The 25,091-nt window shown below is 40.9% G+C and overlaps 1 protein-coding gene across 1 annotated transcript in view; it reads right to left on the bottom strand.

The window, feature by feature from the left end:
* Positions 1-25,091, bottom strand: part of Grm3 (glutamate metabotropic receptor 3) — a 97,248-nt gene that overhangs the window by 20,110 nt on the left and 52,047 nt on the right. Inside the window, exon 3 of the mRNA XM_059256481.1 lies at positions 1,430-2,496. Coding sequence (XP_059112464.1) covers positions 1,430-2,496 — 1,067 coding nt within the window. The remainder of the gene's footprint in view (positions 1-1,429; positions 2,497-25,091) is intronic.

Raw genomic sequence — 25,091 nt, 5'->3', positions numbered from 1 at the left:
GTTTTTTTCTTCCTTTAAAACATTATTTTACTTGGTGGAAATTTTATATATATATATATATATATATATATATATATATATATATATATTTAAAGCATATTACATATGTATTTTAAAACAGTGAATTAATTTTCTCATATATTGAAGTTAATCATGGTGCATGTATATAACATGTATTGAAATCTGAAAACATTATAGAAATGATAAATCAAATTAATAAGCACATATTACCTCACATACTTACCTTTTTGTGGGGAGAACAAATGAAATATACTTTTTTATACTCTCAAGAATGCAATCTATTGCTATTAATAATATTCGCCATAATGTGCCATAGACACCTTGAATGTGTTTGGTTTGTTTGCTTGTTTGTTTTTTCCCTGTCTGAGGTTTGGGATTTGCTGTGCCCTTCTTTTGAGATGCAATTTCGTAGATTTGGGACGATGTAAGTACTGGTAAACAGAAGATTCGGGAATGGTTATTACCTATGGACTACTTCATTTTGTGAAATCATGGTATAACAAGGAAACAGGCTTGTGGATAACTGATCTATGATGACCTAAAAAGTAGAGATAACAAAAACCAACTGCCAGAAGGGGGAGGGTGAAATCTTATTACTCACTGAAGACATTACTGTTAGAACTAGTAAAGCAAAATCAGCTTATGAATGGTTCAACAACCTGGGAAACTATGATAGGATGATGACATTTCCCCCATAAGATATGGTAATTATATGGAAGTCCATAAATTTGAACTCTATAAATAATGACTTAATTAGGCTACTCATACATGTGTAATAAAATTTTCATCAGTTCAATGGCACATAGACATGCACAATTATATACAGTATATTTGTGTATCTATAACTAAAGGCTTAGAAAAGGCACAGTGGATTGTGCTTTAATCCATCACAGGAAAGTAATGAAGCATGAATAAAAGTTTTAGATCTTTATTCTGATCTTGACTTAATGTTACAATTGTACTTTAATTTATAGATCCATCTATTACAGACGTCCTCTTGTGTCTAATTTCAAGTATTCTCATTAGGGTTTTAGTGATGAAGTCTCATTCTCTTGTCAATTGCCTTTTAAATTTAATTAAGATGTTTTCATGTGTATGTATTATGTTTTATTCCTCACTGTATCATCAACGACTTGAATGACCCATCAGTTATATCTGTGTTCCCCTCTGTGCCTGGCACAGTGCTCTGAACAAATTAAACACTAATTGAATGTCTTAAAGCATAGTGAATTAATTTCCTCATATCATATTGAAGTTAATCATGGCATTGTAATTATTTGATTCATTCCTGAGATGAAATAAAAGGAGTCTTCCCTAACTCCTATCCAACAAAACATTGACAGATGAAAAGAACAAAGGAAAGAAGCAAGCCAAATGAAAGAAAAGAAGGAAGCAGTTAAAGACTTACTCTGTAGTCACTCGATGTCACATAAAATATAGGGAGGAATGCCAACCAGATGATGCAGGTGGTATACATCGTGAAGCCTATGAACTTGGCTTCATTGAAGTTTTCAGGACATTTCCTTGTTTTGAAGGCATACACAGTGCATAGAATCACCAGAACCACATCGTAGGTCAGAGAGATCAACATGCTGGAATCTTTGACATTGCATTTTAGGATGACTGTTTCCCGCTTCTCTGGAAGGGTATACCTTCTGGTGCCCGGAGCCTCCAGGATAAGCCACACTGACACCATCACGATTTGCACCAGTATCAAACCCAGGCAGATAAAAACCTGAGAACTGGGGCTGATGAATTTGGGCCTCTGAGCGCCATTCTTGACACCATCAAAGATGCGAGCAATGCAGTTTGTCTTGGTCAGCAGAGCTGAATAACAGATGGCAAAGGAGGTCCCAAGCCCAAGCCGGCGCAACGCACAGATGACAGGTGATGGCTTAGCAATGAAGAAGAACGTCATGCCGTAGGACAGGCTAACTCCAAACAACAAGATGTAGCAGAGTTCTCGGCCTGATGCTTTGACCAAGGGTGTGTTGTTGTGCTTGATAAAGACAGTTATAACTATGCACGTACACATAAAACCCAGGCAGGCAATGGTGACGGGGCCTATTGCCCAGGCATCTTCCCATTTGATGTAATCCTCTGGAAGATTGTAGCATCCGGATAGGTCAGCAGTGGGCCACTGGCCAGGCCCACAATCCATACAGGTGAACTCATCAATCAAGTATTCGTAGGGCTCACAGGGGATGCAGATCCAGCAGCAGACATCCCCTGGCTGCATATTCTTCATTTCATTGGGGGCACAGGGGTCACTGCACTGGGAAGTGGGGACTGAGTTCCGGGACCAGTGGATAGAGTCCACATCTAGAGATAAAGTCTCTGCCCAGTGACCCACCTTCAAGTAGGAATACTTGCCACCTATGTGCTGGAAGTTGAACACGTTGTATCTTCCCATCCCGTCTCCGAAAGTGTCAAACTTCACAATGCTGTCTGCTCCTTTATTTGGGTTGAATGGAGCTTTGATACACAGAATGGAAGAAAAGAAAAGAACACTTGTTTAGGTGTCTCATATGTCATCAGTCAATCCCTTTTGCCGTACACTCAGCAGAACTGAAGTCACAGGGATGAGAGAGACCAAGGCTGACCCAGTTTATGACTTACCATTGAAAGCCACACATCAAAAGCTTCCAGAGTGCTTATGCATTCATAAATTTACTCACTTCAGATTGCTGAGTGTCTAACAGGTGCCAAGTGTCAGTGATAATAATGAGTATAACACAGTGCTACTTCAAGGGAGCATGTTACAGAACAGAAAAGCATTGGCAAACACATAGTTGTTCTCTGTGTGATGTGAAATGCTGTTTTCTTGAAAGCTTTGTAACAGGAATTGGGCAGAACTTCATGTCTCATTTCATACTTTTATATACAATCACTAAACTTTTTACCATCTTAATTATTTTCATGACAATATAAAATTAATAGAAAAATTTTTCTCCTTGAAATGAGATCTCAATGTAAATATATAATACGTGCATTTAAATGTTTCTGATGATTGGCATAGGAAAAAATTTGAAATTTATTTCTAGTTGTTCTGTAGTTTTTGGCATACAGCCTTGCTGTGTAGCCCAGGCTAGCTTTAAACACACAGCATTCTCTTACCTCAGCATCCTGAAAGCTGGGGTTACAAGGATGTGTTGCCATGCTTGGTTAGATATCTTATACATACAATAGTATGTAGGATATTTGCAAGTGGGCTTTACTTTAAGTATAGAGGGTGGGGCGCTCTCAAACAATGGTATATTCTGATCCTGTCCCTTTTCTCCATCTCTGGAAAGCCCTGGAGAGCAGCTGGTCTGAACATCTGAACTACTTCTTTCCCAACTATTGATGATGCATCTGCTGGCACCATGAACAACTTCTAAAACAACTTTCTATACAGTTTATTCTTATTACATCTTGGTTTGTATTTAATAAATGTCTCAGAAGAATTACACTGAAGTGATAGAGCTCCATGGAAACTATGAACTGAGAAGGGAAACTTTTTCTTCTTAAGAATTTTTAATTTTAATTAAAATATAATTACATTATTTCCTCTTTCCCTTTCCTTTCTCAAACCTTTCTCATATCTTCTCCCTTCAGCCTTTCCCATGTCCCTCCCCTACTTGCTTTGAAATCATGACCCTCTTTTCTTTGATTATTGATGTATTCTCTCTGTCTCTCTCTCTCTCTGTCTCTCTCTGTCTCTCTCTGTCTCTCTCTCTCTCTCTCTCTCTCTCTCTCTCTCTCTCTCTCTCTCACACACACACACACACACACACACACACACACACACCCTGCATTGCATGTATGTATATGAATTCAGGGCTGACCACTTGGTATTGACTACCCAATTAGGGGGCTCATCCCCGAAAGACTAATTCTATCTCTCTCAGCAGACAATCATTAGTTGCTTGTGGTTCTTTGTCTATGGGTGAAGCCCATTAAAATTTCCTCTTTTAGCTTGTCTCTTTGGTGTTGTTATTATTTAGTTCTTGTTTAGGTAGACATTGTTGTGGGATCCTGGATGTAGTTTTCCTGTCATATGTAGGTGACATAACCTCATATAGCAGACTTCTGGTCCTCTGACTCTTGCAGTCTTTCTGTCCACTCTTCTGTGATGTTCCCTGAGTCTTAGGTGTGCAGGCACTGTGTCAAAGAGGGAAATTTTACTCAGTTTACAGCTTCTTATCTAGCCTGCTTTCCTCTCCACTACATAAACTTGCTCTCCTATGTAACTGTCTTCAAGATGGAGCGGAAGATTGAATTTTCATTTGGGACCAGACTCAGTCAGTGACTGTGTGACCTTTATTTTTATTCCACTTTTGCTGGTCTGTTGTGTACTTTCTGTTTCATACTGTTAGTCTTTAGTTTTTCCTTAGGAGAAGATTGTCACTGTCTGGGTGATTCATAGACATACATCATTATGGTTAAATTACTACTAGCATGATACTTATGGGCATGTAGAGAAACCAAGACAGTAGAATAAGATATTCATAAGTAGACCTACTACATCCTAATAAATGCTAAAGGTGGTATCTTAAACAAATGAAGATATTACATATACATTGTTAGGTAACTGTTCAGTCAACTGAAAAAAAAAAAAAAGAATTTTTCTGTATCTCATTACTTATGCCCAGATAAATTTTGAAAGGATCAAAGTTTTGTGTGGGAAAATCAAAGGCATAGGAGTTCTAGAAATAAAAAGAGCATATTAATATCAGAGTGGGAAAAATCCTGTTTAAAGGCTATTGAAAAATGAAAAACAAACAAACACACAAAAACCAAAACCAAAACAATATAAAAAGCTGGGCATCCTGGTGGTTTGCAGTCTCAGTGCTGGGAAGGGGGAGACAGGATGATACTTGGGGCTCACTGGCTGGGTAGCCTAGCTTAATGGTTGATCCCCAGGTCTCAGTGAGAATATCTGCCTTAAATAACAAGATGGGTGGTTCTTGATGAATCCTGGTTGATCTTTGGGTTCCACACACATGCATGTATACCCTCGTATACACATGCACCCCACACATGTGCACACATACAACGTTCCAAAACCAGTAAATATGGACGACATCAGAGCGTAAGTGAGAAATGATACTGCAACCTTCAACTGATATTGAGATAATGTACAAATTTTGGATATAAAATGGATCTTAAAACCCTTAGAAAATGTTCCAAGGATATGAACACTTATTTTAACATAAGGAAAAATCTAATTTTCTTAAACATATGAAAATACACTCAACATTACTCAAATTACAGAAAAATGCAGACTTCCAAAGGCCAAATAATAGTCCTTCAAAGACTTTCACAGCCCAAATGCCAAAGACCCTGATTGTGCTATGCCAGACAACAGAGATAAGTTAAAGTTGGAATTAAAATTGCTTTTAGCTGACATAACGCCATCTTGCTTTATATGGGTGAGCCCAGAGTTACTGACACAGATCAGAAATGCTGGAGAAGGATCAGAGGTGCCAGGTTCTGGTTTCTGGGTGAAGATGAAGCTAACCACTGTTGTCTCTAAAGGAGCTGCCAACATAGGTGGGCACTAAAAACTGCAAAGGAAATGAAATGGGTCCTTCAGTGGGGCCTTCAGGAGAAAATGCAGCCCTCCCAACACACTACTTTTACACCAGTGAAATCCATTTAGACATCTGGCCTCCAGAAGCATCAGAAATAAAATTAAGTAGCTTTAAAATACAGTAGAGGGGTCTTGATCAGGTTAATTTTCTCTACCAGTTAAAGAATTAAAAGGCAGGAAAAATCTTGAGCGCAACAGGTGGGAGTGGAGAAATCTCAACAGCGGAGAAGGCAGCAGACAGAATCAGCTGTCCAAAGGAGTTTGGGGGGCAAAGAAACACACGTGCAGCAGACTCACAGAGAAAAGAGTCTCTGCAAAGCAGAGTGGGGCTTGGAAATCTCAGAAAGCCAGTCTCTTCTTGAAGGCTGAGGATTTTTAAAGCCTTGAAAGGTTTTCCTCCCTAATTTAGGGTTGGTCAGATTGCAGAAATATGGAAAAACTGGTTGGGCAGTAACTGTTGTGTAATAGATCCTGATCTGGCCTTGAACGTGTTGAGTTTATCAGGAGAGGGCATGTTGGAGGGAGAAAAAAACTCAAGGCGTTTGTTTTAAGCTGCCAGGCTTTTGTCTTAGGTCAGAAGGGTGAGGAAGAAGCCGACCATCTTGGAAGCTCACCACCTTTATTACCTAGCCGTGGCCCTTCTCCTTACATCTGCCTACCAGAGAGTCTAACTCACAGTCTCTCCAAATCACCAATTTTGTGGTGATTTGTTTCAGTAGTAATAGGAAACCAATACACACAGCAAAATCATTTCTCACTTGTAACATGCTCTACTAATGAGGCTGTGGTTGGGTGCACTCTCTCTTGTCATGCTTTTGTGTGTAAGAATTAGTATACTTCTGCCGGGCGGTGGTGGCGCACGCCTTTAATCCCAGCACTCGGGAGGCAGAGGCAGGCGGATCTTTGTGAGTTCGAGGCCAGCCTGGTCTACAGAGCGAGATCCAGGAAAGGCGCAAAGCTACACAGAGAAACCTTGTCTCGGAAAAAAAAAAAAAAAAGAATTAGTATACTTCCAAAGGAGGACAACTGGTCAGAATTTTTTTCAAAATTACAGATGTATCCAAGTTTTGGCTAAGCAGTTTCCATTGGTGGAATGTATTCTACAGATCAGTTAGGCTATGTGTTTACTGAAGTATTATTTATAACAGAGAGACTTGGAAATGACTCAGTCATCATCAGTTGGGTTCATTAACAACAAATAAAATGTTACACAGATGTGAGAAGAATGAGGACATGTATGCCCTGTGTAGTATGGACCTATTAGAAAGGAAACCTAAAAGTTGCATTGTTTTGTGTGAAAAACAAAATATTTGATCAGCTATATTTTACAGGAGTGAGGACCATAAAGTTATCTGCTCATTTTTTTCTACGCATAGAGGAGCTCGAGAATGATAACTAAGAACAGTGGCTAAATTGGCCAGGAGATGGAAAGTAAACAGATTGGTGGCAAAGATAGGAGGTATATTTTTATTTTACAGTTTAGATTTTTAATAACATGGTTGCATTACCTATTCACATATGCTCTGTAATCACAAATATGATATCTATGAGACAGGTGGGAAAGCCTTCAAAAGGGATGTTCAGAGATCAAGAATCAACTTTTGCTAGTGACAGACCCTGCCTCTAAAATGCACAGTGGACAGCTCCTGAGGCACGACACCTAAGGATCTGGACTCCACACATGTGCATCCCCACACACCTGTGCCTGAGTATATACAAACACACAAACACACAGAGAATCATCTTTGTGAAATGATATAGCAAAAACAGAAATTCAGTGTAAGTATTGAAAGATGAATATAAGAAAACTCTCAGAGTTTGGTCAAAATGTTATGAGGAAAGAAGGGGGTATAATAAAAAATGGATCACTTTGTTTTCCAGCAAAGAAGTGCCCACGTGTGGGTGGTGGACTGTGCTTGGAGAAAGTGAGGGCAGATAATTTTATTCTTCTTTTTAAGTGTGCTGTATTCACATAAATATGTACAGATTTAATTTGGATGAGAAGTTACACAATTAAATAGAATAGTCAAGGAAGATCAGGTGAAAGACACTTAAAAGGTAAATAGTTGGAAAATAATGAAAGTATTTCAACAAGTCTTTGAAAATGTATGGTGACTAAACAAATGATACTTTTGGTGGATTTTTCTTTGTGTATGTATGTTCATGTATGTGTATGTATGTGCATATATATGCATGTTTGTGTGTACATATTTATGCATGTATGAAGGCCGGAGGTAGAGAAAAGTGATTTCCCTTAATTCCTCTCCATTGTGTATTTTGAGATAGGATCTCTCCCTGACCCTGGAGCCAGCAGTCCCGGGGATTCTCCTGATTTTGCCTCCCCAACACTAGGATTATAGCTCTGAGATTACAAGTGTGCTGATTTCTGGGGGTTGAACTCAGATTATTATGCTTACATAATTAATACTTTGCTGACTAAACTATCTCCCTAGTAGAAATTGTTCCCTAATAAAAATTCACCTTTTACTAAATTTGTTAAACTATAAAATATACAACAAAATATAGTATAATGTCTAAATCCTTTAACCATAAAAACACCTTAAAGTCCTTCAAATGAATACTTTATAAACTCCAACAAATTTATTGTCAGAAGCACCCTGATTCTTAGTTTGAAATACACAATGCTACGTTTGTACCAGCATGAAAAAGAACAAAAGGAGATTCTAGAAGAAAAAGGTGAAGCGTATCTGACAAACACTCTGTGGCTGTGAGGGTAGCCTTGTCCTGGAACCTTGGTTTCAAATATGACATTGGCCTGGGCGGTGAGACAAAGCAAACCCTTCCGTCCTGAAGTAACGTGACGTGCAGTGGCAGAACAGCTGAGGTACTTGTATATGGATTCTGTCACCTTCCGATACAGTCAGAGTTGCCTCCAGGTCAAATGACTCACGAGGGAGATAGTTAAGACCCAGTGAACTGGAACCACGATTATCTAACAATCAATTGCATAGTTCTTTAGTGTGGGAAAACTGGGGAGTTTGCTATTTCTCAAGTGGGATCTCACCAGGGGAGTAAGCACATTCGACATGGAAAAATAAATCACTTCACCCTTCATTGTATTGCAACAGCATGAGAGAATCCAGACTAAGCGGGGCAAAGAATAACAAACAGGAAGATGGAATACTTTTTTTAAAGACTCACTGCCTTTTCCTGAGCACAATCCCTATCCCTCTCTCCCTCGAATGCTGCAAAGCGAGTTCTTCATTTTCAGACACTGATCTGTCCTCAGGTCAAGACAGTGGTTTTTGGAGTAGCTTGTTAGTCAACTAGTACTGAGCTGAGTTCCAAGTGGATTTAGTTGTACGTTTTAGTACCAAGGCAACCAGCCCTCCTAGGACCCATTTGATAGAGATGAGTCAAGTCTATTTCTTAGAAACATCACAGGACAATAGTAAGAAAAAATTAAATTGGTTCATCCCCCCCCCCTCTCTCAGTACTCCAATTAAGGTAAGACAATAATAAGGCTCTTAGGAAGCCTTCAGTAAAGCAACATCGCCTTCACTGCTCAGGTTCACAATGGTAAATACTAATTAAGATCACAAAAGCTACTGACAGCAACATGGCTCTGATTTTAAAACTGGAGCCTCACTAAGTGGCTGTGAACCTATCTGATGAGTTGCAGCAAAGACAATGTTAAGAAGAAGAAAATGTCATCTCCCTCCACAGACCACAGCAGAGGTCAGAGGTGAAGAAGCCAAACTCCTTTGGCTAGAGCAGACAAACTCTTTACAAACACCAGACAGCAAGATGATTAGAAGCAATGAAGGAGACCCTGGCTGTCAATAATTAACTTTCTGATGAGAAGCAGGAATGCTGAAGCCATTCTCGTGGTTATCAGCCCAGTGGAGCAGCTGGGGTCCAGGGCCACTTTGTCCTGGACTCAGTCTACCATGTGGGGGAATGTTCAACTAGACCCTAACATGGACAGTGAAAGTGTTTGAGAAAAGACACTGAGGCACAGTGGCTTTTGAATGGGACTTCCTTATTAGGTTTCCTGAAGAGTTAGCATGCCTTCATGGAAGGCTTTCTTAGGCTTCTTCTATAGATTCCATAGTGCTGCCAAGACCGTATGAGCTTGATTCAGGAGGGAGCAATCTGATTTTAGACTAAGAATGAGAGTGAAGAGACAAGGTGGAGGAAAAGCAGGAGCAGGTATAGAAAGGTAGGAGCTCAGCCCCAAACTGAGGGCCGTCTCAGAGATCACCTACTAGGGTTTTACTCATATAAGCTGTCAGAATGGTCACTCACTGGTTAGAAGTGAGCTGAAGGTGAGCTGATTCTACTGGCACGCTTTTTCTACCCTTTCCACCAGACTCTTGTCCTTCTCATTTTGTAGATAGTGACCCTTTTGTGTTGGATTTAATGGCTGCTTAGTTATAAAACCCTTTCACTGAGATATAATAATATTGATATAAAGTATAAATTATTTCACTACCAATGAACACACAACTATCACATCATGACTATTAAGATGTATATTTTCTCTTCCTTTGCTCCTGTCCCTATCACTTGACTCTCGTTTTTACTCAAGGGCAGCCACCATCCTAATCTCTGATGTAAGTGTATCAGCATGCTAGAGCTGCTGTAACAAAATCAGCACAATGGGTGGCTTGAAATTACAGATTTACTGTTTCACAGTCGTCTGAAGTCAAGGGTTAGCAGGCTTGATTCCTCCGGAGACTGTGAAGGGTAGCCTGTTTCAGTCCTCTCTTCTGGGTGGGGTAACTCCCCTGAAATCTCATGTCTCTTTGCCTATAGATCCATCACTCAATTTTGAACAAATGCAGTATACTCTTCCTGTGACTCTGTATTTATGATCAGACTTTCCTTTCTATAAGGAAACTAGCCGTATTGGATTGGTGTCCACACTAATGAACTCATTTTAACTTAGGTAACTTCTCTCTTCCCTAATAAGGTCATATTCTGAGGAAGGAGCGTTATAAACTTGGCATAGCTTTTGGGAGGGGAAATGTAATTCATCCTCAACTACATGCTGTTTTTGCCTGATATTGAAGCTCATTTAAATGATGATATTGTAAAGTATTAGTTGGTACTGATTTTTCTTTTGGTTAAAATTTTGTGAGATTTATTCATGCATTGATGAAAAGATATAGTTAGTGCCTGCTGTTTTATTTGTCTGAGGCTGGGTCTGATTACATAGCCCAAATTGGCCTTAAACTCACAATTCTGCTGGCTTAGCTGTCTGGGTGCTACGATTTCAGATATACACCAGTATGCATGCCTGGCTGCTTGGTTCACTTAAGACGTTATCTAGTTTTTATCATATGATATGGTACGAATACAATCAAAATACATTGTATGCTTGCATGAAATTTCTTAAGTTTGAGTAGGTGAGTAGATGATCTGAGAGATAATAAAGCTTCTATGGTTGTTCATGCTATTGAAAAAAGAGGAAAAGGAGAGAATTCCAAACAGGATGCATTGATGAGGGAGTGATTGCTGAGGACAAGTAGGTCACGGTCTCAATGAGTCCTTGAGGATCCATTGGAAGAAGGGGAACTGGGGCATAATACCACAGCTCACTGGTCAGCTTGGATGGGACAACTTTTTTTTGTCATTAATTGATGGTTGCTACAGGAGTACTACTTCCAGGACATTTTAACATGATATAGTTATAGACAGAGGGTGCTACAATGACCTACAAAGTTCCTATAGAAAGTATCTGCAGGAAGACAGCCACAGAAGCTTTTATTAACAAAATACTGAGGGCTGGTGAGATGGCTCAGCAGTTAAGAGCACTGTCTATTTATTGTTCTTCCATAAGACCTGGTTTGATTCTCAGCACCCACATGGCAGAGAACAACCACCTGTAATTACAGTTCCAGAGTAAACACTTGGAAGTATTATTGTAAGTAGTGCCTTTTGCAGTCTCACTTATGTTTAAATTTGATTTGCAGAAATCATCTATCTATCTGCCAAGCTCTATCTCTATGTATCTACATATCATATATGTATCGTCTTTTATCTACCTTCCTACCTACCTATCTACCTATACGTCCATGTTATTCTGGACACGAGTAATTTTTAAATATATTTTTGGCAAATACCTTTTGCCACTCTGTGGCCCACCTTTGTACTTAACAGCTGTCTAATGAGCATAAATTATTAGTTGTAATTACAGTCAAATTTAAAAACTATGTCTCAACTTCTAATTTTCAAATCTTGGTGACTAGAGATTTTATCCTTCTATCTAACATCTTTTATGGTTATGAATGTCTAGTTCTCAAATGTGAGACTTTCAAGTGCTGAACACATTTCAGAAGAATGTATGTCATTATGCTGCCAAGCCCTCCTTTGTGCTGACAATGTGCTCTGTATTTCACTTTGAGGAAACTGATCACAGTGCATTGTAAGACTGTCACTGTGTGCTAGTCTCTTCACTGGATCCTAAACTTCTGTAGAACAAAGAAAATGATTCATTCATCTTTGTACTCTCATTAGGCAATGCTGAGCACATAATAGGTTTTCATTAATTGTTTCCCAAACTGATCATTAAACTTACTAAAATAACCCCAGGTCTTTAAAATCATACTAATTTTGAATTATAACCCAGACCAATTAAATATGAATCTGAGAAGAATTCTTGACACCTTTTTTATATTTTAAGCATTTATTATTTATTTATTTGTGTGTGTGTGTGTGTGTGTGTGTGTGTGTGTGTGTGTGTTTGCATGCACACACATGTGTGGAGGTTAGATGACAACTTGTGGGAGTGGGTTCTCTCCTTCCACATTTGGGTCCTGGGGAATGAGGTTTGGGGGCAAGCAGTTTTACATTTTGACACATTATTTTGCAGTCCATGAAAAGGTATAGGAGTGTAAGAACATCTTTCTACTGGCATCTAGTTAGAGGCTGGGGATGCTGTTGAATGTCTCACAAAATCCAACACACACTCATTAAAAACAAGTATTGGAACCACAATACAGAGATGTTTGCTCAGGGTAATGCATGTCTGGGTTTCTAGATGTATTTTGGAAATTTTAATCCCTATTGTAAGTGGAAAATGGCTTTACCAAGTAAATTCTGAATGGTCTCACCATCTCAGCATGGCTTCTCCATTGCTGCATTGCTTCTTATAGAGCTGTCCCCAGCTTGCACATTTCCCCCATCTCCTTTGCTGTGGTTTTTCCCTCCCCACCATCAACCTCAGAGGAGTGAGTTCATTACACATTCCTCCTGCCTCCTCCACAGATCCCATTTCTCTTAGAGATTCAGGGCCCCTCCTTTTCAAGCATTGGGAAGCCATCACCAGCTGAACATCTCGAGTCAGATCCAAGAAAAGAAGCACACTCTTGTGTGAGGCAGGAGTGGGAGGCATCTGGCCTTTCAGAGCTGACGTGCAGCAGAGAGGTCTGTTCCTAAAGAGAGCCCTGGTGTAGTCTCTGCGGCGACTTCCCTCCCATGTGACTTCTAGCCCCAGCACAACACTGAGTGTCCAGGAACACATGTGATGGTGTAACACTCACCAATCATATCAGCTTTCAAAGGGAAACTGAAAATTGAAGACAAACTTAATTGGTACTTATGATTTTTAGTGTGTCTAGGCCATGTATTAGAGCATAAATAGGTAAACAGAGAAAAGGGAAAAGATTTCGTTAAAGCCAACATATGAGTACATATCCAAGACTTTTTCAAAAGGAGGCTTAAGTTTCCCATTGTTCTGTCTTAGATCACTTCTTCATGTTCCAGAAGATTGAACTAAGCAAGCAGATGAAGGAAACTGGGAATGGACAGAGGATGAAGTCTGCTGGGGGAATCTCACCCAGAGATGCCCTGGTAAGTCTGCACTGCAAAGTGTATGAAAATTGGTAGCAGAGCCCATGTTCTGAAGAATGCAGTGACAGCAACAAGAGCCTGCTTAATCAAATGAGCTCTGCCTTTTTAAAAGCACACAAAACGTCTTTATACAAAAGGCAGAGCAGCAGAAATCTTAGTCAGCCTTTGAGAATGAACATGTCAAAGGTATGTACAGTAGCTTAGTGTGCAGGAACTTAAATTTTCATGGGTAAAACAAATTAATTTCTATTCTGCCTGGTGCATGCATCTGACTCTCTGTGGCTTCGTGTAAAGAGAGCACAACGGGAATAAATAACTTCTTCCAGAACGCTGGTCCATTGTCAAGCTGCCCTGTGCTTCTCAGCCACTGCCGCACAGCTTAGTCTCTTCACACAGAGGGGCTGCATTGTTGAACTGTAAGATTTCAAGGGACATTGTCAGGTCACCAAGCATATCTATTTGCTGCTTAGAAATTCCAAACCTATACCACCCTGAAAGGGTTTCTATGTCCCTGGAAATAACCAAGTGAAAAAAAAAATAAGAATTTATTCTTTTTTCTCCTCTCTGTGTGCCAGAATTTCTATTTTGAGCCTGAAGTGAATATTGGGAACCAAACTCTGGTCCTATATAAGGGCTGTAAGTGCTCATAACCACTGAGCCATATCTCCTGCTCCTAATAATGTTTGCAAGGCAGCGCAGCACTAGCATCTCATTGTCCCATTTTGCAAAGCCTGAGTGACTTTCCTGTTGTACTAAGTGATGTCAGTAACTTGTATTCTTAGAGAAAAAGACATATACGAAAGAGAAAAAGATCTGTGATCTATCAAGCTGGATTGGCAGAGGCACTTAGTTCTCATTACCAGGTTCAGGGGTTAGTTTTTTTTAGCATCTAATTTGTGCATCTGTTTTGAGAACCATTTAAAAATTATAATGACATGCATGCATATAGTACTTATCCAAATTTTTGGGTAATCTCATTTTATTTCAATTTATTTACTTTATTTAAGGATGCTCTGCATCTAGTGAATGGGTATGCCCCAGAACTGTGCTCTGCAGAATCACATATCATCTTGAGTTTCACAAATCTATGTAATATGATTCATGTCATCCTTTCATTCTAACAACTTCATAATCCCTGACTCTATCTCAATGTCCCCCTCTTCCACCACATGAAACTCCATCTTCCCACTGTACAATTTTAGTCAAGATTCCCTGTGCTTCGATATGTTCTGTCTTTCCGATAACACTTGAAAAACATCCTTCTAGGCCAGCACACATTCCTTGCTCCATGCCTGGTTTTCCACTGGAAGTACCAGTTCTTGTCTTTGATTTCACATGTGTTGTGGAACATTACTTTAACTGTATAAAGGTGTGTGCAGTTGTTTACTATGTAAAGATGTGTTACATTTGTTAACTGTATAAATGTGCATGCAGTTGTTTACTATGTAAAGATGTGTTACATTTGTTTTTGCCTGCCTAAGACAACCAATTGGTCTAATAAAAAGCTGGACAGCCAATAGCTAGGCAGTAGAGGAATAGGTGGGGCTGGTGGGCAGAGAGAATATGTAGGAGGAGGAATCTAGGCTTGAGAGAGGAGAGAGAACGAGAGAGAAAGAGAGGGAGACTCCCGGGGCCAGGCAGACACAGAGGAAACAGGGAAGTAGGTAATACAGAATGAAAGAAAGGTAAAAACACCTGAGGGAAAACATACATGAAGAGAAACAGGTTAAATTAAGTTATAAGAGCTAGTGGGATAAGCCTAAACTAAGGCCGAGCATTCATAACTAATAACAAGTCTTTGTCTTTATTTGGAGCTGGTTGGCAGTCCAAAGAAAACCTGCTACATACATATACGGCTTCTTTTCTTTGGCATTCATTGTCTTTCTCACTCATACTTCTTTCTGTATGAATTTTAAAATTACTCTCCCATAATCAAATATATTGTGAGCTTCTCAAGAGAACAAGCTAATCTTTTCTGTATTTCAAATAAAACTGTAACCCAGGAGGCTGTGGAGATGGCCCAGTGGTAAAGCCCTTATTGAGCAGGCATGAGGACCAGAGTTCACTCTGGTTCCCCACTTAGAATCCCAGCACTCGGGAGGCAGAGACTGGGGATCCCCAGAGAAATGCGGCTGGTTAGCTAGTCAAATCAGAGTTCTGGTTCAATGAGTGGCCTTGCCTCAGTATACAAATTAGAGAGTAAGGACCAGGGAAGATGACTGATGTCAACTCTGGCTTACACATACACATATGTGCACATGCATCTGCACACACACACATGTGCCTCCACACAAGAACACAAATACATACATGTATACCATGTACATACACATGTAAATATGAAAAAGAAGTATAACACAAAGACAATGTGTTAAATTTAAACACGAGAAATGTTTGGCTTTGTAACATGCTATATTTTCAAAATGCCTGAATTGGTGTCCTTTCATAAAATATTTAGAGAAAATGTTTATTCCCTTCTCCACTGGGACAATTGGACACAGCCGGAGCGAGAAAGTGGTGCAGTTTGCCTGGTCCCCACCTAGAGAACAGTTTTCTTAGTAACATTTGAATTTCCACCCCTTTAAATGATGTCTTAGGAAGAATATGTTCTAAAAATGAGATGTAATTATCTCAAAAAATGTCAAGAGAGAAAGGAAAAACTTCTAGTTAGAAAATTATATAGAGAGATCTTTAAATCTGATTTTCTTGCATAACTGAGAGAGAAAATTTGTCAAAGAAGCTTGATAACGGAGAACACACCCAAACATGCCACATGTGGCCATAATAACCTCTACCCAGGACTCAGACCTCCGCTGTGATTTAACTCAATACGACATTTATTTGCTCCGGGTTTCCTGTCCTCTCGAGTTCCTTGGGGTTTGAGGCTGTTACGTGTCACTTTCCCCACAGCCCGATGCCTTCACTGAAATCTCAGCCTCAATGCTAACTGGCCACTTCACTTTTTGTGTGTGTGTTTCATGTGCACATATCGTGAACGTTAAATTTAGAGTTCAGTTCAGTGTCTAACATAAAGAAATGGTTTTGTGACTGTTGAGCAGATTGTTAGAGTGCCTGCCCTCCACCAGATGCTCAGTAAACACTTGTTGAAAAATTAATAAAGAAGTAAGTGGGGGAGGGGCCTGGGCCTGTGGCTGAGTAACTGCTGTATTGACATTAGGTGGACGTCTGAGCTCCGGCTAAATGGCTTAAGTCTATACGTATGACTGCTATATGACTCATAACAGTTCTTTAGAATTTAGACTTCATTTACTTAAATTACACTAAAGCATTTACATTTTCTGACAGCACTTATTTCTTTCTAGTGAACAGAAATACTTGCTTGATCTCTGATCATGGGGCGTACATTTGCTGCACTGTACTCTTTCGTAGTTTGTGGAAATCATTTGTAATATAGTAAAGCTTTAAGCAAAAATCTTACCTGATTACCTCTCCTATATCTGGGAGTTAACACACACACACACACACACACACACACACACACACACACACACACCCCATACTGTGTTATTATATTGCTATAATCCTCTGAAGTAACCTAGTATATTTGAGGCTAATATTTAAGTCTTTTATCTGAATACTGAAAAACACTTGGGAGTGAATTAGACAGTCTTGCGTCATAAGGTACTCAAAACACGCTACGTTCTAATTTGTGTGAAACCCTCAATTTAAGGCACCCATTTCTATAGTCAGTTTAAAACAGTGGTCCAGAGAGAACAGCAGTGCCTCCTCACCTGACTTCTCTACCCAAGCACCAGAGCTGAGCTCTCTTGATGTTGTACCTGTGTTTGCACTAGCCCAGTCACGCAGGCATTTTCAAACAAAAATGCGACATGCTTGAGCTGTGAGTGCCTACTCTCTCCTTTCCCACAACATGCGTACACTTGTTATATGTTACAAGCTAGATACCCTCTCTACATTAACAAACAAACAAACAGAAAACAAAAGTGCCCCCAAAAGGAGTGGCTGCTGTTTAGAGTATGCATTTAAAACATTGTAAGAACCTTACATTTCTTTCTAGTGAACAGAAATACTTGCTTGATCTCTGATCATGGGGCGTACATTTGCTGCATTGTACTCTTTCGTAGTTTGTGGTTCATGTTACAAAAGTCTGAATTTATGTTGCAAAACCTGAACCTTTCTCTTGTAATTACTGTTCCTATGGAGATCTTGGAAAAGGTAACTTTTGGAATGGTGAAAGAAAAATCTTTGAGGGGTTTAGGGAATCTCCATTCTATTCACCTAGAATTTGTCATGTATCATCCTTATACAATTATCTTCTATTCTTACTTTTTTTTTTTTTTGATCTGTCTTCTGTAGATTGGGAAGGATTAAAAATAACTATTTTTAATATCACAAGCCTTTTCCACTTTAGACCTAAGCTTTAAAAACTTTTAGAAATTAAAAATAAATTTATTTATGTGTACTTGTTTGTGCCTGGTGTCTGTATGTACATCATGTGCATGTAGGTACCCTCAGAAGCCAGAAGAGGGTGTCAGAGCTTCTGGAACTGGAGTTACAGGTGGTTGTGAGCTGTTTAGTGTGGGTGCTGGCAACCTGGGTCGTTTGTAACAGCAGTACTCTTAAGCACTGAATCATCTCTCTGCCCCTCCACTTTAGAACTAGAAATGGACATCTTTGGAAGGAGGTGAAGATGGTCTATGATTTGGCATTCAAGGGTATAAACATCTTGAATTAAGTATCCCTGAGTAATTGCACTGCAAAAATTGAAGTTTCTAGTCTAGTCCATTTTGTGGCTGCTCATCATGGACATTTGGAGGTGATTTTGCCCCTGATCCTGCAGAGCGGCACAGCATAAGGCCAGGCCTCTCCATCTCTAACTGTGGCTGCTAGAATGGTCAGTTTTCAATACCATTCCTGCAACAGTTTCAAAATTATCCTTGGAATACCGCGTCTTTTGTCAGCTTTAGGATGTATGATTGCCTTTCTTGAATGCACTGTGTAGTGACTCATTCAAAGCACAAGTGTAACATTTTTAAGGTAGCAATTGGAATGAATGGGAAGTCCTTTTTCAAAGCTTTGCTTGACAATGTGTGGTTTTAGAAGTAAGAAATTCACAAAAATCGGTGCAGAATAGAGGGGAAAGGTGAAAAACTAAGTTTTCTTAGATCCCCTGCTTCCCACATGTGCATAAAGACATACAAATAACGACAGCTATTTCTCCCCTTTTTATTTTCATCCCATGAATTCAGCAAATGGCATCAAGCATCTCCAGCTGTGATAATTGCAGTGTAAAGTGAAATGCTCTTTCAAGTGGGGAAGCTGGAGCTGTCTGAGGCAGCTCATGGGGATACGTTTTACAAGCAGATGCATCTTATAGGAAAGAAGCCTGAGACAGATGCTGAAGGGTCAGTGTATGAAGACTGGGTAAGGTCAAAACTTTTTACCCAGTTTTGATCAGAGGTTTGAACTGTAGTTTAGGAACATAGGATCCAAAAGATAAGCTGTGATCAACAGAATATACCCGAGTACCCAGAAAGCTAACTTACCTATTCTGGCATTGTGGCATCAGACTTTCATCTTTTATTGCTACTTATTATGTTATATTTCTGGGATTTCAGTGCTACTGGGGATTGACTAAGATCTGGGCATCTGCCAGATACTGACCCTCACTCTATCTACTTCTCTGTGTATTTTCTCCACAGTTCTTTCTTTCAATCATACATGAAAGAAATAATTATATGCATGCCTTTTGCTCCATATATGTTTTTCTGAGCACCCACTCCAGTAGTCATTCTTGTGTTTTACACCATGCCTTTGAATTTAACCTAATAAAGTGGACCTTTTTTTTAACAATTTAGAAAGAAGGGGATTTAGTAGGAATGAATTTGAGTTATGTAAATACTACTATGTGAAAAATTTCAGGACCCAAACTGAGGTCTACGTGAATCTAGCACTTGTTTTTAACTACAACATGCTCTGTCCGATCTTTTTCTTGTTCTTAGATTGTCCAGCCTAACTTACATTTATCTTTAGTACTTTCTTTGGTGGCTTCTGAGTTCATCTCCGAGAGTTATTATCTCACAATGATTTAGTGGTCTCAGGGATACATAATAAGCATAGTATTAAGTGTTTGGTGAATGACCAGTTAAGAATGATTGAAGTTGGAGAGATGGCGTAGTGGTTAAGAGCACTTGCTACTTTTGAAGAGGACCTAGGTTTGGTTCTTGTCACTCACATGGTGACTGCCAGTTGTCTATAACTCAGATTTTAGGGGAAGCTGATATATCTTCTGGGTCCTCAGGAACCAAGCACACATACACACAGGTAAACACTCTAATATACACAATTAAAACAGCCCAATCTTTAAAAAGAAAGGCAAGTAGTGCTTCTTTTGGCAAAGTCATCTTCAGGTTATAACTTGAAGGTTTCTATACAAAGGTTTTTTGAGGAACAATTCATTTCTTTCTGTCGTCTTCATGGAAAGTGGTGATTCATACTAAAGACCATTATCTAGCCTGTGACATGAAATAGCATCAGGCATGCCTTATCCTCTTTCTGGGTCTGGACTACACTCTGTTATTATGCCTAGCCACCTCTGGAGTCACATGACCACGCATGCACTGTTAGGTAAAATGCTTAATCACTCCAGGGCCTTACGTTCTACATAATCCATGCACACCGTGGTCACATAACCTGTGCACATGCGTGGCATAGCCACATAAGCCCATATACGCATGCGTGAGGTGACCTATAAAAGCAGGCTCTACCCTCCTCGCTCTCTCCCTCTCTCCAGAGGTAGTGTGCACCTCTCTCCCTCTCTGTCTCTCCCCCTCTGCCCACCTTTCTTTTCGGTAAGCCTATCCACCTCCACTCTTTCTCGTCCCTAATAAAAATTCTTATAGTGGGTTCTGTTGTACCTAGTATTTTCTCACGCTTGGTAAATAATGCAGACAAATAAATAACACTGGTGCCATAACCAAACAGGCCCTCGCAGTGCCCTGCACCGGGATCCTGAACCGAGGTTGGTTCATCTGCAACTGCCCACTTTCCATCTGCCTGGCTGCTGGATTACTTCGCACAACACCAGCTACTTCGATTGGTGAGTTTTCCCTTAACCAGTCAGCACAAACAGTTCCCTGTCGATCGTCGGGCATCCCTCTGGTGGTTTTGGAACTGAGGGTACCCCTATCCAAGGTCTTTAGTGGCTACAGTCGGCTCCGATCACTGACTATCACCCCTGGCCATTCCCCATGGCTGCGGTCTGAGGCCCCATTTTTGTGCATTCTTATCCCTCAGACCCCTGCTCTTTGCTCAATGGAATACTGAGTGACTTGTGCCATTATTGATCCTCAGTTAATCTCTGGGATGCCTGAGATATCATAGGCATTGGATCCCATTTAATTTTTTATTGCATTTTTGTCTTTTCTCTCTCTGCTGTAGCCATGGGAAATAAGGCCTCCAATCCCATAAGCTCCCCATCTCCTATGGGATGTCTTTTAGAAACCCTCAGACCTTTCAGCTTAACACCCTACTTACAGACTTCCAAGCTTATCCACCTCTTCACTAAAAAAATGGCCTAAATATCCCTTAGATAACAATAAAAATGGCACCTAATGGCTCACTGGACCCCGATATTCTACAAGAGTTATCTCTTCTGTCAGTGAGTGGACAAATGGAGAGAGTTACCTTGTATCCAAGCTTTTTCTCTCTCAGCTCCAAACCCTCTCTCCCTGATTTCTGCTCACCACCCCTGGTGCTCCTAGCTGTGCAACCTGAACCAGAGGAACCTCTCACTGCACTCTAGACCCTGCTAATGAACCCTCGCCTTTCCAACCTCCCGCTCCTTCTTTTCCTCCAGTGACTGTTCCTTTGGCTCCTCCAGCACCTTCCTCCTCTCCAGTACTGAGCTGCTCCAAACACATGACTCTGGATCCCACCTTTACTCCTCCTGTCATGCATTCTCAAGCTGCTAAGGAATCCCACCCCAGTCAAACCAACCTAACAGTCATGGCTGTCTTCCCTTTGTGAGAAGCAGCCAAGGTAGATGGACTGACTAAGGTACATGTCCCTTTCTCACTGGCAGAACTCTCTCAGATAGAAAAGAAACTGGGTTCTTATACATCCAACTCTACCTCTTTTATTAAACAATTCCAAAATATCTCCCAATCCTATAGTCTCATCTTTCATGATATATACATGATCCTAACTAACAACCTACTTCCTGAGGAGTGCAGACGAATCTGAGAACAGGCTAGGAGACATGCAGATGAGGTCCACCAGACTAATGCAGCACATCCTCTCGGAGCTGAGGCGTCCCCGATCGGGATCCGAAGTGGGATTATAACACCCCAGGTGGCTCCCTATCTAGGGATCAAATTATGACATGCCTCCCAGCAGGTCTTTGTAAGGCTGCCCTCAAACCAGTAAACTATGAAAAGCTTCAAGGCATAGTTCAGGACAGACAAGAGAATCTATCTCAATTTCTAGAGCGACTTACAAAGGCCCTCTTACAGTATACTAATTTAAATCCTGAGATCCCAGAGGGCAGACAACTCCTTATGACCCATTTCTTTTTGCAGAGCTTCCCTGACATTAGGGCCAAACATAAGTGTCTGGAGAGAGGGCCTCTGACCCCTCAGGCAGAAGTCTTAGTGCTGGCATTTAAGGTATACCACAGGAAAGATGAAAAAGCTTGTAAACAGGAATATCAAATGTTGCTCAAGGCCATCTGACCAGCCACCCGAGGGCCCCCTGGGTCCTTGTTTTAAATGTGGCTAGGAAGGCCACTGGGCTCATATTTGCCCTGCCCCACATGGGCCACTGGGGCCATGTCCAAAGTGCTACCAAGAGGGACATTGGTCAGTCAACTGCCCCCGTGTACCTCATGGTATGGGGACATCAAACACGGATCACCCTCTAGCTGACCTTTTTGGCCCAACACCTGTCATCTCCCACAGGGAGCCATTGCAGTATTGGGGCAATCCACTTTTTTCCTTGTGAACACCAGGACCACTTACTGGGTCCTGAGGGAGTTTTGGGGACCCACCTCTCCTTGTCCTCTCCCTATTGTTGTGGTATGGAGACAGCCTTACCTACCTCATCAGACCCCACCACTTAATTGTATTTTCAGGGGTATCCCTCTTACCCACATTTTTGGTCATGCCAACTTGTCCTGTGCCCTTTATGGGAAGAGAACTTTTAGCCAAGGTAGGAGCTTCCATTTCGTTTGCTCCCCCCATTTGCCAGACCCCAGACTCACCAGCAGCTCCTCTCCTCCTCCTGCTAGCCTTTTACCCCATCCCCAACCCAGGGGAATTCCTCCTCATACACGGTGACACAAACAGAGCCCTGCTCTCTTGAGTTCCAGAGGACACCGAGATCAACTAACTGACTTGTCTCCAATTCCAGAAGAATGAGGTGTCATCCCACAATCGGACTCAATCCAACTGGATTGGGAACCCCATATGTTTTTCTTCCTGAGTCTCCCTCCACATTCTCCTGTATCTACCAACCACATTCTGCTTCACCAGTTTCCCTCTGTATGTCTAATAACATATTCAAATTTCTAATTAACTACTCAGCTAATTGTTACAGGACCACCATCAGCCATAGAGCCGGAGGCGCAAGGACCATCAAATACACCCAAGCGGAAAGAAACAGTAACACTCCAGAGATATTCACACCCCCAGACTCAAAAGGGTCTAGACTTTGCAAAAACAGACTTCAATATAACAGTTTAGTACTGTTAAATACCCTCAGCAATGGATCACCTGTGAGTCCTGGATGCTGAAGTGATACAGAGATAATGAAAGGAAACAGGTGCCTTAAGGTTTGTCTCAGGTAAAGACAGGAAGCCTAATTGGTAACAGTGGAAAAAAGAAAGTATGTTCCAGAATTCTCTCTCTCTTTCTCTTGATATACGACTCCAAAACTTTAACATTAACCAATAAAATACTGATAGCAGAGTACTAAACACTATAATATCATAGCTACCAGCTCAGGATTTTAAATTCCCTTTGGTTGCTTCTTAATATGCCTAAAATTTGTCTCCTTTGTAAACTTAAAAATACTTTTGAGCTCCAAGGAGTCAGCTTGGACCCACCTGGACAGGTCAGATCCACTGCAGCTTGTCGGGTGCAAGCTGTCAGATTCAAGCAGAGCTGGCTGATTCCACAGGGCTCAAAACAACAGCGAAGACAATCAGCTACCTCAGAACATCTGGCTACCTCAAGAAGTGGCCCTCCCCAGCCACCCTCCAAAAATTAACCAGTGCCCACCAAGTCAGCTGGAAGCAGTTTTAAGAGACACAGTACCCCCATTCCCATTCACCCACCACCCCAACCCCTTACTTTTTATAATAACAAAAAAAGGTAGAATGTTATTATTCCTAGCTACCTCTGGAGTCACATGACTGCACATGCGCTGTCAGCAATCAGGCAAAATGCTTAATCACTCCAGGGCCTTGTGTCCTATGTAATCTGTTCACAGCGTGATCAGTGATCACGTAATCTATGCACATGCATGGTGTAGCTATGTAAGCCCATATACACATACACGAGGTGACCTATAAAAGCAGGCTCTACCCACTCCTGGCTCTCTCTCCCTCTCAACAGAGGTAGTGCACATCTCTCTCTCCCCCCTCCCCCCTGCACCTTTCTTTTTGGTAGGCCTACCCACCTCCACCTTTTCCCTTCCCTAATAAAAACTCTTACAGTGGGCTCCGCTGCACCTTGTGTTTTCTTTCACCTGGTAAATAATGTCACCAAATAAATAACACACTCAATAGTGGCTTTTGTGCTGTTAACTAGCTTCTGGATAAGTTTAAGATTATTCACTGGACCATTTCATTTTTGACAGTGACTTTTGAGAGCATATCTGTGGATTATTTTTAAATCATGCTTAGCATTTTAATTCTGTAATTAAAAATAATTGTCTTTTCATCAAGAGTTTCACCTATCTCTGGCCCTCACAGGCTAAAATAATGCACTGTCAATCAGGGTGTGTCCATTGGTACAACAGTAGCAAAACTATTGTAGATATATACAATGTATTCCCTCACCCCCACCCCACCCCCACCCCTGAGACAGGGTTTCTCTGTGTAACAGCTTTGGCTGTCCTGGAACTCACTCTGTAGACCAGGCTGGCCTGGAAGTCACAAAGATCTGTGTGCCTCTCCCTCTTGAGTGCTGGGATTAAAGGCATGCACCACCACTACCCGGCTATACAATGTATTCTTACTGGATTTGAGCCCCATTTCCCAAGAGACAACTGATGCCTGCTACTGTAAATCTGATCAAGAACCTATGCCTGGGAGGTCCTAGGCTGTAAGTGGAAAATCTACTACTTGTTTATACCCATAAAAACATTTTTGTGTGTAGGTAGTGGGAGAAAGTTAATGCTGAGACTCATAAATGGTCATAAAAGTGCTGAAAATAAGTGACAATTGAGCACTCAGCTCTAAATGGAGCATCTGTGTCATGCTCTCCAAGGCTCAGAGAACATCTCAGAAGAAGGAGAGGAAAGAATTTAGGAGACAGAGGAGTGCTGTCAAAGTGTCTTCTGAGCTCGATACGGCCTTTGCATCAGGAACTTGCACAGCTGTGATTACTCACATAAGAGCTGCCCAGAATAGGAACCCTCAACATTTGATCACAGAGGAAGCCCTTTCCTTACTGAATGACTGTGGGTGGTTAAT

The sequence above is a fragment of the Peromyscus eremicus genome, chromosome 3 (assembly GCF_949786415.1).
Source record: "Peromyscus eremicus chromosome 3, PerEre_H2_v1, whole genome shotgun sequence".
Classification (NCBI taxonomy): Eukaryota; Metazoa; Chordata; class Mammalia; order Rodentia; family Cricetidae; genus Peromyscus; species Peromyscus eremicus.
Note: the sequence above shows the minus strand (reverse complement) of the source record. Positions and strands in the feature narration are given on the sequence as shown.